The sequence below is a fragment of the Entelurus aequoreus genome, linkage group LG01 (genome assembly GCF_033978785.1).
Source record: "Entelurus aequoreus isolate RoL-2023_Sb linkage group LG01, RoL_Eaeq_v1.1, whole genome shotgun sequence".
NCBI lineage: Eukaryota > Metazoa > Chordata > Actinopteri > Syngnathiformes > Syngnathidae > Entelurus > Entelurus aequoreus.
The window spans coordinates 79,071,780-79,090,389 of record NC_084731.1 but is presented as its reverse complement, the minus strand read 5'-3'; the positions used below and the strand labels follow the sequence as shown (position 1 = coordinate 79,090,389).

The window sequence follows — 18,610 nt, the reverse complement described above, 5'->3', positions numbered from 1 at the left end:
TTAAACCCATTCATGACCCCCACCTGTTCCCAATTACCTGTTCACCTGTGGGATGTTCCAAATAAGTGTTTAATGAGCATTCCTCAACTTTCTCAGTCTTTTTTGCCACTTGTGCCAGCTTTTTTGAAACATTTTGCAGGCATCAAATTCCAAATGAGCTAATATTTGCAAAAAATAAAGTTTTCCAGTTCGAATGTTAAGTATCTTGACTTTGCAGTCTATTCAATTGAATATAGGTTCAAAATCAACAATGCAGGTGTCTGTGCACTGTAAGTGAACGGGAACATACAGTTGATAGATAACTGTGATAGCCAATCAAATCACGTGTTGTTGTCAGTAAGGCCTTTTAGCTGGCCTAAGGTTGAACAGCAGAGCCCCACCCGGGGCCGTTAGCGGATGAATTTGACAACACATACAGTTGATAGACAGTTGCGATAGCCAATCAGATCACAAGTTGTTGACAGTAGCCTATCTAGGTAGCCTGATGTAAACGAGACTGTAATTGGATACTCACTTGTCATTCCAAAGTGAGTGTCCAATCACAAGTTGCAATTTACTGAAGCAGGAAGTGTTGCGCCGTAGCAGAGAAATCACTGATTCTCACTTTTTTAAACCCACAAAGAAGGAGAACAAAACGTTGATTAGGTGGCAGATATATATTTGCAAGGCCATTTTCAAGAGGGATATTTAAAGGGAAACTACATCTTGTGAGACTATGTCGGCCAACCCCGGAAGCTCGCTCAAATGAAATGGGGAAATACCCGCCACTTCCACTCGAATTAACCGACTACGAGCGGTACCACAGGCTTATACGGCGTCGAAGGGGTGCTACAAACTGTGAGTTCAAATATTTTATTTCTTAATTTTTTCCCGTTAAGTAAGTTTTTTGCAATTTTAAATTTGACAGTACCACATAAGATATGTTTTAATTGCTGATGCGGGTTTATTGATTTTTAAATGTGCCAGAAAATTACCCGTTTTGTACACTGTTGATGTGATCCAATACACAGTAGTGCGTAAATGTGTTTCTGTATAGTATTTCTCCAGCAATGGTCATATGGGGACATAAATGATGGTATTTTGAGAAGTAATCATTGAAGTCGGACATCACTGAAGGCCTAGGTGGGAAACGCAGAGCATTTACCCCTGCACATTACGAGCACTAATAGCACTATTTTTTGTTGGTAAATGAGAGACAATGAGAGATTATCATCTCACTCCAACATCTCTAAAATTTAAATGCTGCCTCTTTAGTTAAACATGTGCTCTTAATTGTCCTACCCTGGATAAATAAAGTTTTTATCCATTTATAAATTCATGTTAACTAGGAGGTAAATGTTTGTATACTACATTACCCAGAATGCTTAGCGCTGTAGACAAGAACAGGAAGTAGGTCTGAGCTAGGCGGGCGGACGACAATAAAGAGTTGATGTATTGTTACACTTTGGTGTCGTCTGCACAAGAAACAAACGTAAGTTTTGATTAGACAGTTGACGTGGGCGTTTGAGACACATTTGATTTGCCGGAATGTGCGGGGAAGCTTCCGGCATTGGATAAAGTTACGCAAACCCTGCGCATATTTCACAGGGACTGGTTGATTTTGCGTGATTGCGACATCACAAATTCCAGTAGAGACTGATCAACAAAATAACCGTAACATTTGAAAATCATTCAATGATATCAAAAGGGATCGGCATCTCAATAATGGCCTTACATTTACTTGGTATCAAAGCGGTGCCAAAAATGTCATTATCGTCCAGCACTCACTTGACTCCATAGGCGAGGATGATGAGGCCAATGAGGACACCTATTGTCCCGTCCAGGTACCACACGTTGGGCTCGTGCTTGAACACTTCGGCGCTGACCAGGATGGAGAAGCCCATCACGCCGCCCACCAGCGAGTTGAACCCTTCGAAGACAAACGCACAGCTGATGCACATCGCTGCGGTCATATTCAAGTCTACGGCGTACCGTCCGTGATGAGGGCCCGACTCGTGAGCACCTTGCCCAGCATGAACTTGATCACGCACAGGATGCTGCACACCACGCCGCTGACGATGGACACGCTGAACAGGAAGTCGTCCTTGCAAACGACAAAGAGAAGCGTCTTGAGGGATATTAATAGAAACATTTGAAATATAAATGTATTTGCGTGAGGAAACACATGTAAAATGTCAATTAACGCTTCATATATCATTTTACCATTTTTGTATTCCTAGCCCCTTCCTGCTCCGTCACTGATAAGAATATAACAGCAAATTTATCCAGACATTTTCACTGTGAATATATGCTAATGCTAGCTTATGTGTTTGACTCGCATAACAAACAAACACATTGTGAGAAATTGTTTGTCCAAATATCAAACATTTCTCCAATGAATACCTTTATTAAATGTGTAGCGTTCAATTATTAAATATATACTTAGGCTCCAAAAAAAAAAAAAAAAAAAATTGTAAAAATTAAATGAATGAAATAATAATGAATAAACACAATTTAATAACTATATAAATACAATTGAAAAAATAATGAATAAATAAACCAATTTAAAAAAATAAATAAAAAAATTTAAATAGTGAATAAATAACTTTTTTTAATAAATATAAAAGGCTACACAATTTGCAACATGTTTATATTGAAGTTACAGAATGTGCTTCATTCTTTATCATTTAATAATATCAATGACTGCTATAATCCATAATCATACTTTGTCTTTTTGTTGGCAACTTTGCTCTTATTTTTATGTATCACCTGGATTTAGGCAACACTCAGGTTTTATTTGTTACTTATATTTTAATAGTTTTTTTTACACTTTTATGAGTGTGTACATGTTGACAGTACAAATTGAATGTTGATGATGTACATTTAAAAAAATATTAAAAGGTTAAAGAAAGCAGAAAAATCTTTATTTCAAAGAATTTTCCCTAAAACACGTTTTAAGGCTTTACAGTCGCCGCTTGTTTATCGCTGTTAATTGGTTCCGGACATGACCACGATAAATTAATTTCCGCAAAGTAGGAAATATTAAAAAATCAAATGTGAGCATAAACCACCTTTAAATATGTTTTTTTTTACATTATGATCTCCCTCTAGACATGAATTACCATCCTTTAGTCACACTTACACTTTTTTAATCCAATATAGTAACGCTGCTTGAGACTTAGAGCTGTTCATTGAGCCAATTTTATGCTTTAAAATGCCACATTTAGAACAAAAAAAAGTGTAGAAAACGTTCTAAAATAATTGCAAATCTGCAATGTGGAGAAGGGTCGTCACCTGAATTTTTTCACGCCAACTGAAGTATGATACTAATAAGTACTTTTTTTCATTTTTTATTAAATTAACATTTTAATAAAAATAGAACAAAAGTTATTTCCATAAATGACTTTCTAAACAATAACGCTGGTAGGCTAAATAATACAGCTACAAAGTTGATGGAGACAGTTTGACCGAGGAACAGATTTCTATTTCCATACATTTAATATAAGAGAAGTGTTGTGTTCAAGGTCCAATGTTTGATTGTAAGTCATTCTCAGTGTGAACAAGGAGGCTGAACATGGAGACCTTTTGCTCATCAAAATTCAAACCTTGAAGCTTGGTTTGGCATTTGAGCCCCAGGGAGTCGGAAAGACAGATTTTGTGACAAGGAAAGGCAGCGTAGAATGTCAATTATGCTTGACATTTACTTTTGACACTTTAAAATCCTTCTGCAGAGTTGAAAAATAAACTGTTGTCTTTTGTTTGGCTTAATGTTTTTTTTTTTTTTACATTAAATACACAATAGTAGTTCACTTTCCATACGCCCCACTTTTTCTATACCGTAAATTCCGTAAATACTATTTGTAGTTTCTTTTTTCCTACACTTTGAATACTGCGGCTAATAAAACGGTGCAGCTAATTTGTTGATTTTTCTTCGCTGACGACCGTAACGCAAATAGTTATAAAACACATGCAAAGACACTTAAATAGTGTGTCATTGTTTGTGGCATGGCACCATCTTTTGGACCAGTTCGCTCACTGCAAGTGCTGCTGGGTGAATATGCCTACAAGTGTTTCCTGCCGTTTAAAGCTTTGAACCGGAAGTACGAGTGCCGTTCAGTCTTCTAGTCGTCCATAGCGTTATACTCGTATGTATTCTTCATTCATCACTCCAAGCAACGTTTGTAAGTTTTACAATACAACTAAAACATTTCATACTTATTAAACCCTCTCTTATGTGATGTTTGTACATGCTATCGTAATATAATGGCGCTCGCGTCGTTAGCATGAGCTAATATGCTAACAGTTTTACGAGTCCCTGTGTTAGTATTATTAACTTACAATTGCATTATTTTTGTATTGTTTTAGTTTTGCAAATTCCTCGGTAAATTCACCAAAACATCACCGTGGAGTTATTGAGTCTGTTTAGCTGATTAGAGCGCTAGCTTTTGCAGCTAGTGGGTCCATGACAACGACTTCTGTTTTGTTTGATCTTCCGTTTTACTGCTGTGTTACACACACTGTTTGGAAACAATTAGAGTATGTAAATAAACATCTACAAAATCTGTGTACATAAATAACTCCTTTCACAACGTATATATCTGCGGCTAATACATGGAAAAATATGTTTTTCTTCTAAAATTTTGTGGTGCGCTCTGTAGTCGGGAAAATATGCTATGCTAAATGTTCTTTTATATATATTTAACATTGTGTAAAACTATAATTATTCTCTGTAAAATGTGTTTTGTGTTGATATTTTTGGTTGTCTGGAACATTTGACATGATTTCCTATGGGAAACATTGCTGTGTTTTTTTGTACGATTTGGTTTTTGTGGGAACATTTGGAACAGGTTCCAATCAAAACCTGAGGTGTCACTTAATAAATAAATGGGAGGAGCTAATCTTTTTGCGCACTCATTCAACCGAAAAAGTACGATTCTGTGCCTTGCGAATATAAAGCGATAATTGCCTCGTCAACGCTACTCTCTCGCCTCCGCCGCAGAGACGAACATTACCTGGCAACCGGGTGGAAAAGTTATTTAAGGACGTGTGAATTCTTGGGAGTCTTGACACCTTGTGCTTTGTGACATTCTTCACCTGCCGCCAACGACGCCAGCACTTAAAGGGACACAATTATTTGTTCATTAGTTATTCCCTGTACCGCGTTTCCATGCTGGCCTCCAGGAACGACTGTCCTCCGCTGCAGCCAACTGCTCCAATTCACTCAGCTCGTAAAATACGGAGTTAAAAATAGACAGAAACCCAACAGTTTGTGTTTGCCAACTTCAAAAGATAACATAATCTGCAGCGTATGGTGGGCTCTCCACTCTAAAGCCCTCCTCCATCATCAGTTCAGGATTAAATTCTGACCCCGTCACATGCGGATAAGATCTAAAGTAGTGGCTGCTCGTGATGCAATGTCCGCTCTTACCACTTCAGGCAGCAGCTTGGTGGCCAGGTCGTGGATGGCCTTACCCAGAATGCACATGGATGATAGGATGAAAATCACGCCCAGGATAATGCAGGCTCTGTGGCGGGAAAGGACGGACATTATTAATTGTAGTATGTGTTCTCCAGAGCACAACAATACTAAACTCTAGTGGGCAGTAAGCATCCAAAGCAACAGAATAGTACTTAGTAAAAGTACTAGGGATAGGTATCTTTGACATTACCTATATTCCAGTTCATGTAGTAATTAATTGTATATATTTTCAATAATAAAATAAAACAATTTTATTGAACATTTAACTGTGAGCTGATGATAATAACTGTGCTTTTCAGATGTTATATCTTGTTTTCTTACAAGGCTGACTCTCATTTGCAAGTATTATACAGTGTAGTAGACTTTGCGTGCAGTTGCAATTCCATGGCGTTAGATGGCAGTAGTGTAGAGGCTACGATGTGTTGCTTTAAAAGTGAATGTGACTAAGGATGGGTACTGTTCACATTTGAACCGATATGGTACCAATCAATGCCGGTACTCAACGGTACCAATTTTTGACACATTTGTGTTTGTTCATAAATATTGTTTTTGATAATAAAATCTCATTTCTATTGCAACATATAAATATGAGCTAATTATGATAACTGTTGTCCAGATATATTTGGTTTTACTATCACATTTCTGAGTCACAATTACAGTTGCAAGTAGTGTATAGTTTATGGTGTGTTGGGCCAGTCTTTGCTGATTGGTCTTATGTTGAGCTTGAAAAACTGTTAATACTGTAAGTATTGTACTAATTACGCACCAACTGTAATGTGCATCTTAGTTGTTGTTTTCATTAACAAATTTGGAGGTGTTGAAATTGCGGTGAAAAATCACTAATGCTAATGAGTAGCGAGTCAATAGCAAAGCCAATGTATATTAGCATCAAGTTAGCGCATTTGTGGAAAAGTGGAGCCTTACTTTACTTACGTTGAAATGCTTTTTGAGTCAATTACTTTGTTGGCATTGAAATTTGCCAAGTAGCAAAGTCCGAAAAGTCGTCAACCAGGAGTGACGTCACGCGCAACCCATGTACCGTTACATGGCATGATGGCACCGTTGGGATTTTTATGTGATTCGGTCGGTGCCAAAAACAAAAAGGATTCGGTTTCTATCCATAAATGGTACAGTCTTGTCTTTTGTTGAGTCCTACAAAGTGTTTATACCGTAACTATTGTACTTATTACACACCAGCTGTTTGATTGTAACGTGCATTTTAGTTGTAGTTTTTATTAACAAATTTGAAGGTGTTGAAATTGCCATGTAAAATCGCCAATGCTAATCGGAAGCATGCCTCTGACATACCCAATGTAAATTAGCATCGAGCTAGCACATTTAAAAAAGTGGAGCCATATTTTCCATCAGGCTTGTTTTTTTAATGTGTTTTTACGTTTTGGTTTGAACCCTGTTGGGACTGTGCAACAAGGGGGGGCACTTTTGAGACTTTAGCGCAACTTTTAATACTTTTTGAATCTGCACTGCAACCACATATTTTCCCCATTATGGGATATATACAAGTACATCCTATCCTATCCTATCCTACACATGCTCATCTTTGGTGCTTGCTAGTGATGGATCAAACAATACTGAAGCGTCGATGCCTTATGAAACACAAGGAGTGTCTCTCCTCAATGTGCATTACTTTAAGAAAGAAAACGCGTGGCCGATACTTCTGCTGTGTCATTTGATTGCAAAGCGGCAAACCGTGTTTATCTGGAAGTGCATTTTTTGGCTCGCAAGGGACAGTTCGTGTTTGATATCGGTGATCTAAATTAGGGGTGCCCGAACGTCAGGCCTCCAAGAGCCAAAGTGGAAATGTGCACATAGTCCACGGGCTAAACAGCGATATTTACCCTGCAACAGCACCACCAGTGGGTATAATGTGGAATAAATGTACAAACCCCGTTTCCATATGAGTTGGGAAATTGTGTAAGATGTAAATATAAACGGAATACAATTATTTGCAAATCATTTTCAACCCATATTCAGTTGAATATGCTACAAAGACAACATATTTGATGTTCAAACTGATAAACATTTTTTTTGTTGCAAATAATCATTAACTTTAGAATTTGGTGCATGTTATATCAACTAAAGCCCACACTTAAACTTTCCACGTGCAAGATTGAATCTATTGTAACCTATTTTTATGGGCTTTCCTCTTTGTGATGTTAATTCCTGTTACACGCTGTTAAACAGTATATGCCTTGCGCTCTTATTTTGAAGGCGCTAAGAGCGGAAGTGATGACACGTTGGAGTGGAGCGGAGATTTTTAAAAGAAGGTAAATAAAGTGGTCCTCGTGTAAACTGGAGCCTCCGTGTTTATTATTTTGTAGTTTCATACAGTATATGCGACATTTATAAACCCTCGGTTACACTATTTAAAAAAGTTATTTAATAAGAAGCCAAAAAGTGCAAAAACAATAATGTTCATGTTGGAGGAGTTGTGAATGACCGCAGGGCCACAACATTAGGTACACCTGCAGACTGCAGCACGGATTTCATATTTCATTCATTCACAACTTCTCCAACACGAACATTATTGTTTTTGCACTTTGGCTTCTTATTAAATAACTTTTTTAAATAGATTAAATCTTGCACGTGGAAAGTTTAAGTGTGGGCTTTAGTTGATATAACATTCCCGTCAGGGGGTGCATTCTACGACGGGAGTGCATTAATCCAGCACAACAGCGGGGCATGGACTTCATTTATAAGTAAAGGTAAGACCATAATAACGTTTTTTTTTTATTAAATATGCTTTTTTGTGTGCTGCAGTTTGTATGTGTAAAGTTAAAGTTAAGTTAAAGTACCAATGATTGTCACACACACTAGGTGTGGTTAAATTTGTCTTCTGCATTTGACCCATCCCCTTGTTCACCCCCTGGGAGGTGAGGGGAGCAGTGGGCAGCAGCGGCACCGCACCCGGGAATAATTTTTGGTGATTTAACCCCCAATTCCAACCCTTGATGCTGAGTGCCAAGCAGGGAAGAATGCTGGTATGAGCTTTTAAACATAATCCGTTAACTGCTGCCAATCAAATGGTGAATAAGATACTCTTTAGGGTTCATATGTTTGTAAATCTGACTGTGATGAAGTCAGTGACTCACCAGCCATGAACCTCACCGCACGTCACTGATATATACACATACATATATACACATACAGTACATACAGTACATACATACATACATACATACATACATACATACATACATACATACATACATACATACATACATACATACATACATACATACATATATATATATACATACATACATACATACATATATACATACATATACATACATACATACATACATACATACATACATACATACATACATACATACATACATACATACATACATACATATATATACTACCAATATTGATATAATATTAGTTACTATTTTAATTATCATATAATATTTTAGGACTCTTTACGGCGACAAGCACAAAGACAGGTGGTGAGGGAGGAGTTCAAAGCCCTACAAACGCCACATCTGTACTATGCTACGACTACTTTCTTGAATTCCACAGTGTTTCTCACCTTCCTTATCAAAGTGCTGGCAGTTTATCCAAGAACACACAAACAACGGCTGTGTGCTCACACGACTTTTGTCAACAGACGCAATCCCACGCCGCCGTGACTCCGCAGCCTTAGGTTTGTACCTGCAGTCTTACGTGTCCCTGGTCGTGTCTACACCCTTTACCGCTCTCCTTTCTGTTTGTCAACGTAGCAAAGTCGGAGACCTCAGGGTTCTGACGGGGTGTGGTAACCATGGCAACGGCCAGGCTCATTCTGGGATGTCCAGCTAGACACTTATAGACTGGATGCTGACATGACAATGAAAACATTTAGGTGCCGACAGCCTTTCCTCTTGTGTAAACGTTGCAAGCCTGTTACCATGGCAACCCGTTGTCATTCAGCTCTCTGCACAGACATGGCAGATGATGCGCGCGCTGAGCAACCCTATTAACATTAAATATGACTCAAAAGTGTCTAAGCTATGAGTCTGTTGGTCATAAATTATTCTTGTCTAGCTCGAATCTACTTTATTGTCACTTCAGTGGTTGCACAGCACTGTGATTCTTCAAGATGCTTTTATTTTGGTGGGACATCATTTTCTCACATACTGGTTGTTTATTTCTAAATTAACCAGACACACACAGTTAGGACGCAGGTAGATAGGATGAAGGTTATTGCTGAACTGTAATTAGTCCTGTCTCACACACTCCCACATGAACACACACACACGCACACGTTACTTACATGTATTCCCGATGAGCTGAGTGTACGGCTGCAGCGTTGCTGTAGCGCCACAACACGATGACAGAGGACAGGACATCCAGCACTGCATCAAACTGTAGGCGCACACACACATCATATTTGAGCAATTGCATTTGTGTATTTGCGTGTTTGTAACAAGTTGACTTACAGCGAATCCAAAAGCAGAGGCACTGTGCCGCATGATGGAGACAGCTGGAAGACATTAGAAGGAAGGGAATTAAATTAATTGTGTCACATGGTGTAGGTGACGAACCCCAAGATGCAGAGAAGGCAGGCTTGGTGCAGGAAAACATTATTTAATGTCCATAAAATAAGGCAAAACACAAACCAGGAACCAGGCACAGGCAAACTGGAGACAGGGAACAGGAACCAGCAAACAGGAAAACAAGAAACTAGGAGCTAGGAGACAGCAAACTGTAAATAGCAATTGGGAACAGCTTACCGCAAAAAAAAGACATCGACAAGTATTAGCGACATCGACAAGTATTAGCGACATCGACAGGTAGTGATGACAATCACATTGACAATACTCCAGCACAGACTGGAGTGCAAAGCAGGTCTAAATAACAGCTGGCTGATTGACACCAGGTGTGGCCAGGTGCCAATCAGCCAGAGTTGAGGGGACACAGCACTCAGAGAGACAAACAGGAAACTGAACCAAAATAAGAGTGCTGACAGGAAATAAACACAGAGGAAAAACTAAAACTTAACCAAACTGTCAGGGACAAGCCTGACAGTAGCCCCCCTTTCCATACTGGATACCAGACGTTCTAGAAACCCCCCCCCCCTCAAAAAAAAAAAACAGTCCAAAGTCACGGGAGGGTGGAGGGAGTACAAGGAGGTGGGCCGCCAGGCCAAGTGTCCCCGCAACCAGCGGGGAAGAGTCAGGTGGCGACGGCGAGTTGAACGCCGCCGCAATTGACGAGGCGGTCGCCCATGGAACGACCACATCCGTGGCCGACAAGAGGATGTTGGCGCCCTCTGCTGCTGGCCCACCGGACAGCATGGTGGCGCCCTCTGCTGCTGGCCCACCGGACAGCATGGTGGCGCCCTCTGCTGCTGGCCCCCCGGACAGCATGGTGGCGCCCTCTGCTGCTGGCCCACCGGACAGCATGGTGGCGCCCTCTGCTGCTGGCCCACCGGACAGCATGGTGGCGCCCTCTGCTGCTGGTGATGCGTTTACAGCCACACAAAAAGTCGGACAACTCCAACACCACACATAAAGTGTAATACCAGGTCGTTACACAATGATTTACCAATCAAATGTGTGCTTATTCTAGTGTCATTCATTCGGAATCTTAATTTATAAATATTAATCATAAAATGCTGTTAGTATATTAAATAAATACTAATAAAAATATATTTTTTACAAACAGGAAGTTGCAGGAATGTACACATGATCCCCTGCTTACATCTCATTGTGCAACATGTGAATGTTTTAATGGGAACTAAATGCAATGTCTGGAAGGGGCACAAATTATTTCCAAAGCAGGACCTCCACCCAGACAAACAATACAAGTATACAGTTCATGAAAAACAATATTTTTTGTTATTGTCATTGTAAGTGGGCCTAAACACTTACATTAGAAAATCATCTCATGGAAATGACTGCTGTCATTTCATTAAAATAATAACAGAATGTTGTCTGTCTATCTGTGTTGGCCCTGCGATCAGGTGGGGACTTGTCCAGAGTGTACCCCGCCTTCCGCCCGCATGCAGCTGAGATAGACTCCAGCACCCCCCGTGACCCCGAAAGGGACAAGCGGTAGAAAATGGATGGATGGATGGAGATTGAACTTGTTATTTAGTCAGGTTTGGGACAGGTGTGCTGCTGGTATAGCCACAGTGTGCACGTCTAATGTTGCTCACATGGGCTCCACTGAATGCTCAGGGAGTTTTTGCGTTTGCTCACACACATGAAAAATTAGAGGGAACATTGGTTCTGAGTAGTCCTGAGTTCAATCCCGGGCTCGGGATCTTTCTGTGTGGAGTTTGCATGTTCTCCCCGTGACTGTATGGGTTCCCTCCGGGTACTCCGGCTTCCTCCCTCCTCCGAAGACATGCACCTGGGGATAGGTTTATTGGCAACACTAAATGGGCCCTAGTGTGTGAATGTGAGTGTGAATGTTGTCTGTCTGTGTTGGCCCTGCGATGAGGTGGCGACTTGTCCAGGGTGTACCCCGCCTTACGCCCGAATGCAGCTGAGATAGGCTACAGCACCCCCCGCGACCCCAAAAGGGACAAGCGGTAGAAAATGGATGGATGGATGGGTGTTAGCATTTAGGATGGCTGGCAGTTAGCAACTCTAGTTCCAGCTGGCAATTTGCATGCTAGTTGCCAGATAGCAATTAGTGCGCTAGTTTTGAGCTTGTTATTACTGTGCTAGTTATCAGCCAGCGATATGCGGGCTAGTATCCAGCTACTTATTATCGCAGCCAGCAATTTACATGCTAGTTGCCAAATGGTGATTACCGCGCTAGTTTCCAGCTAGTTATTACTGTGCTACTTATCAGCTAGCAATACGCCAGCTGGTATCCAGCAAGCTATTATCGCGCTAGTTGCCAGCGCGTAAATAGCATGCTAGTTGTCGGTTAGCTATTAGCACGCCAGTGTGCCAGCTAACTTTTAGCTATTCTGTATTATTTAAATATCTTATTGCAGTTCTGTACCGCGGATGTCGTTGTGGCTTGTGCAGCCCTTTGAGACACTTGTGATTTAGGGCTATATAAATAAACATTGATTGATTGATTGATTGATTGATTGATTGATTGATTGATTGATTGATTTAGTTATTCTCAAACTGTGGTATGTGCACTACTAGTGGTAAGCAGGATCCATTTTGTGGTATGCCAAAGAATCACTTGATTAAAGTTTTTTGTTTTCCTATATTCGAACAGTATTACTGCTCAAACTGTGTGTAATGTTAAAGTGGTCAAAATGATTAAAAACAATTTTTTTTAAATAAAACCCCTGCCTTGTTTTAGAGAATACTTAAGCCTACTATGCTACTTTATTTTAGTGTTGTTCATTGTGGTGGTACTTGGAGAGCCACGTTTTTTCGTGAAAAAAGTTTGATAACCACTGTCTTACAGTATATTATTATAATATCTTAGTATTACACCATAACCACGTACCTGTAGGGTATTTAGTTTGGTTTAAAACACAATTTTAAACAAGATATCTGAGTAGGGAGTGCTCCCTCCATCTCTACTTCAGTTTGGATACCCATGGCCTGAAAAACGTTGAAGACCCCTGAGAAATATTATTAACAGGTCTCCTTTATGAAAAAAACTTCTTGCAATATACAGTTTCTTGCCTCTGGAACATTCCAAGGGCACGCTCGCAGTTAGTGCCAGCATCTTCCATTAACGCACCAAAAAGTGGGTTCCATTGTAGATGCACTGCAGGACTGCGTCTAAAATGTCCTTAAAATTGGTATGGATTATTATTTGTCTGCTGCATATTTCAAAACATAGCAAAACGACACAAGGATAACATGAATGTGCAATAAGTGAGTGTCTCCATGGTGAAAGTCATGTCCATCCATTTTCTACCGGGGTGCTGGAGCCTATCTCAGCTGCATTCGGGCGGAAGGCGGGGTACACCCTGGACAAGTTGCCACCTCTAGTACACAAAAAAACCTCAATTAAATAGGGCGGCCAGCACTATTTATCAATTGCACACGCAGTCTTAGTAGATCACAGGCAACACCCCAACTTATAGCACACGCAATTTTATAGTTTGCACAGTAAAAGAACAGATAACCGTTTGTAGTATGTATTTTTTTTATAGTTAGTAGACCATGGTATTTGGATTTTTGTAGATCAGCCCCTAAATGTGATCAAAAAACATTTGACTATTGTCAAACATGGAGGCAGTAACATTCTGCCATGTACCATGTTTTTGACAGCCAGAACACTGAAGATGGCTCATGTCAGCATGACAGTCAAAACATACAATCAGGCAACAAAAGTCTTCAAACCTGTTACCAAAACAAAGATGCTCTAAAAGTCCCAGAATGCATTGTGCTTGTCCTAGAACCTTCTATCCAGCTGTTCCCATGAGGCATACAGCAGATGTTTGGTGTAATCCTGCACACCTGCAATGAAGGAGATGGAAGAGGAGACAAAGAAAAGAGGGAGATGGGAGTGGAGAGGGTTTGTCTCCTCCTTGGTTTATTTTTAGGGAGGGCCACATGGGAGGGGGACCAGCAACCCCTCCTTCGCCATGCACACAGGAGCTCTCCTTCCCCTTTCATGCTACAAAAATAGCAAGAAGCCCTGTTTCCTGCTCCTCCCTCTTTCATCCTTTCCCTCCATCTTGTCTCCCCCTCTGTTTCATCATGCATTACTGAAAGTGCAAGCATGGTCTCCAAAGACTGCCTGCTTGTTTGCAAACGTCTGAGAAGCCCGCGTAAGCGCCATTTTCCGCGTGGACTGATGCAAAAACCATTACCGTAAAATGAATTATAATGCAGCTTACAATGCAGCAATCTACTCTACATAAACATACAACTAATACAGCAATACCTTCGCGTTCCGTCATTAATCTGAATCGTATGAAAACTGAAACAATATTTCCCATAGAAAAAAATGTAAATCTAATTCATGAGTTCTAGACACCCACATATGTTTAACACAAAACACCTTTTAAATGTAGTTCCACAACCAGCAAATAATATGAAATACATACAGTCGTGGTCAAAAGTTTACATACACTTGTAAAGAACATAATGTCATGGCTGTCAACAACTCTTATTTTTTGTGATAGAGTGATTGGAGCACATACTTGTTGGTCACAAAAAAACATTCATGAAATTTGGTTATTTTATGAATTTATTATGGGTCTACTGAAAATGTGACCATATCTGCTGGGTCAAAAGTATACATACAGCAATGTTAATATTTGGTTACATGTCCTTTGGCAAGTTTCACTGCAATAAGGCGCTTTTGGTAGCCATCCACAAGCTTCTGGCTAGCTTCTGGTTGAATTTTTGACCACTCCTCTTGACAGAATTGGTGCAGTTCAGCTAAATTTGTTGGTTTTCTGACATGGACTTGTTTCTTCAGCATTGTCCACACGTTTAAGTCAGGACATCACATGGACAAAGATAAGACCTTCTGGAGGAAAGTTCTGTGGTCAGATGAAACAAAAATGTAGCTGTTTGGCCACAATACCCAGCAATATGTTTAGAGGGAAAAAGGTGAGGCCTTTAATCCCAGGAACACCATGTCTACCGTCAAGCATGGTGGTGGTAGTATTATGTTCTGGGCCTGTTTTGCTGCACAGTTGGGTGTTCCAACAGGACAATGACCCCAAACACACGTCAAGAGTGGTAAAGGAATGGCTAAATCTGGCTAGAATTAAGGTTTTACAATGGCCTTCCCAAAGTCCTGACTTAAACGTGTGGACAATGCAGAAGAAACAAGTCCATGTCAGAAAACCAACAAATTTAGCTGACCTGCACCAATTTTGTCAAGAGGAGTGGTCAAAAATTCAACCCGAAGCTACCAAAGGGCCCTATTCGGACTTTATCAATGAATTTTCAGAGTTCGTTGCTGATCTAGGGACGCACGCCGACAATATAATCATAATGGGAGACTTTAACATCCATATGAATACCCCATACTCCATGCGTGGCGCTCCAGACTATAATTGATAGCTGTGGTCTTACACAAATAATAAATTAACCCACGCATCGCAACGGTAATACGATAGATCTAGTGCTTGTCAGGGGTGTCACCACCTCTAAAGTTACGATACTCCCGTACACTAAAGTAATGTCCGATCATTACCTTATAAAATTCGAAGTTCTGACTCATTGTCAACAAACTAATAATAATAATAATAACTACTATAGCAGCCGCAACATTAATGCTGCCACAACGACGACTCTTACTGACCTACTGCCTTCGGTAATGGCACCATTCCCAAATTATGTGGGCTCTATTGATAACCTCACTAACAGCTTTAACGACGCCCTGCGCGACACCATTGATAGTGTAGCACCGCTAAAGCTAAAAAGGGCCCCTAAAAGGCGTACCCCATGGTTTACAGAAGAAACTAAAGCCCAGAAATTATCATGTAGAAAGCTGGAACGCAAATGGCGTGCGACTAAACTTGAGGTTTTCCATCAAGCATGGAGTGATAGTTTAATAACTTATAAACGCATGCTTACCTCAGCTAAAGCTAAATATTACTCAAATCTCATCCACCTCAACAAAAATGATCCTAAATTTTTGTTTAGTACAGTAGCATCGCCAACCCAACAAGGGACTCCTCCCAGTAGCTCCACCCACTCAGCAGATGACTTTATGAATTTCTTTAATAAGAAAATTGAAGTCATTAGAAAAGACATTAAAGACAATGCATCCCAGCTACAACTGGGTTCTATTAACACAAATACGACTGTATATACGACGGACACTGCCCTCCAAAATAGTTTCTCTCTCTTTGATGAATTAACATTGGAGGAATTGTTAAAATGTGTAAATGGGACAAAACAAACAACATGTTTACTTGACCCAATTCCTGGGAAATTTATCAAGGAGCTTTTTGTTTTATTAGGTCCATCAGTGTTAAATATTATAAACGTATCACTTTCCTCTGGTACTGTTCCCCTAGCATTCAAAAAAGCGGTTATTCATCCTCTACTCAAAAGACCTAACCTCGATCCTGACCTCATGGTAAACTACCGGCCGGTGTCCCACCTTCCGTTTATCTCGAAAATTCTCGAAAAAATTGTCGCACAGCAGCTAAATGAACACTTAGCGTCTAACAATCTCTGTGAACCTTTTCAATCCGGTTTCAGGGCAAATCACTCTACGGAGACAGCCCTCGCGAAAATGACTAATGATCTATTGCTAACGATGGATTCTGATGCGTCATCTATGTTGCTGCTTCTTGATCTTAGCGCCGCTTTCGATACTGTTGATCATAATATTTTATTAGAGCGTATCAAAACGCGTATTGGGATGTCAGACTTAGCCTTGTCTTGGTTTAACTCTTATCTTACTGACAGGATGCAGTGTGTCTCCCATAACAATGTGACCTCGGACTATGTTAAGGTAACGTGCGGAGTTCCCCAGGGTTCGGTTCATGGCCCTGCACTCTTTAGTATTTACATGCTGCCGCTAGGTGACATCATACGCAAATACGGTGTTAGCTTTCACTGTTATGCGGATGACACCCAACTCTACATGCCCCTAAAGTTGACCAACACGCCGGATTGTAGTCAGCTGGAGGCGTGTCTTAATGAAATTAAACAATGGATGTCCGCTAACTTTTTGCAACTCAACGCTAAGAAAACGGAAATGCTGATTATCGGTCCTGCTCAACACCGACATCTATTTAATAACACCACCCTAACATTTGACAACCAAACAATTAAACAAGGCGACTCGGTAAAGAATCTGGGTATTATCTTCGACCCAACTCTCTCGTTTGAGTCACACATTAAGAGTGTTACTAAAACGGCTTTCTTTCATCTCCGTAATATCGCTAAAATTCGTTCCATTTTGTCCACAAGCGATGCTGAGATCATTATCCATGCGTTCGTTACATCTCGTCTCAATTACTGTAACGTTTTATTTTCGGGCCTCCCTATGTCTAGCATTAAAAGATTACAGATGGTACAAAATGCGGCTGCTAGACTTTTGACAAAAACAAGAAAGTTTGATCATATTACGCCTATACTGGCTCACTTGCACTGGCTTCCTGTGCACCTAAGATGCGACTTTAAGGTTTTACTACTTACGTATAAAATACTACACGGTCAAGCTCCTGCCTATCTTGACGATTGTATTGTACCTTATGTCCCGGCAAGAAATCTGCGTTCAAAGAACTCCGGCTTATTAGTGATTCCCAGAGCCCAAAAAAAATCTGCGGGCTATAGAGCGTTTTCTATTCGGGCTCCAATATTATGGAATGCCCTCCCGGTAAAAGTTAGAGATGCTACCTCAGTAGAAGCATTTAAGTCTCATCTTAAAACTCATTTGTATACTCTAGCCTTTAAATAGACTCCCTTTTTAGACCAGTTGATCTGCCGTTTCTTTTCTTTTCTTTTCTACTCTGCTCCGGGGTGGACCGCTAGCCTGTTCATCGGATGGGGACATCTCTACGCTGCTGACCCGTCTCCGCTCGGGATGGTTCCTGCTGGCCCCACCATGGACTGGACTTTCGCTGATGTGTTGGACTTTCGCAATATTATGTCAGACCCACTCGACATCCATTGCTTTCGGTCTCCCCTAGAGGGGGGTGTTACCCACATATGCGGTCCTCTCCAAGGTTTCTCATAGTCATTCACATTGACGTACCACTGGGGTGAGTTTTCCTTGCCCGTATGTGGGCTCTGTACCGAGGATGTCGTTGTGGCTTGTACAGCCCTTTGAGACACTTGTGATTTAGGGCTATATAAATAAACATTGATTGATTGATTGAAAAGCGCCTTATTCAGTTCAACTTGCCAAGGGACATGTAACCAAATATTAACATTGCTGTATGTATACTTTTGGGAAAAAAGCAATATTCATATATGAATAACTAAGAAGTGTGAAGATCTGTCACTTCATTTCTGTTTGTATCCTTATTTTGTATTCACTTCCTGTCAGTGCTCTTATTTTGTTTCCATTTGCTGCTTGTCCCGTTGAGCGCTGTGTTTCCTCACCTGCGGTTGATTGGCAGCCAGTACACGACTGCTGCCAATCAGCATGTGTTCTATTTATGCCTGTCTCGAGCACTCCTCAGTGCTCGAAGATCACTTTACTTTGGTAACTATTACGTGCAAGACTACTTCTCCTCTGTTGATGATAATAAAACTCATCTCACCTGTTCATCATCCTCCTGGTTCCTGCATC

At 40.5% G+C, this 18,610-nt stretch overlaps 1 protein-coding gene across 1 annotated transcript in view; it reads right to left on the bottom strand.

The window, feature by feature from the left end:
• Positions 1 to 18,610, bottom strand: part of LOC133657682 (transmembrane protein 163a) — a 42,036-nt gene that overhangs the window by 3,535 nt on the left and 19,891 nt on the right. The window contains exons 3-7 of the mRNA XM_062059303.1: positions 9,904 to 9,947; positions 9,738 to 9,829; positions 5,408 to 5,504; positions 1,972 to 2,083; positions 1,768 to 1,909 (exon numbers count right to left, since the gene is read on the bottom strand). Coding sequence (XP_061915287.1) covers positions 1,768 to 1,909; positions 1,972 to 2,083; positions 5,408 to 5,504; positions 9,738 to 9,829; positions 9,904 to 9,947 — 487 coding nt within the window. The remainder of the gene's footprint in view (positions 1 to 1,767; positions 1,910 to 1,971; positions 2,084 to 5,407; positions 5,505 to 9,737; positions 9,830 to 9,903; positions 9,948 to 18,610) is intronic.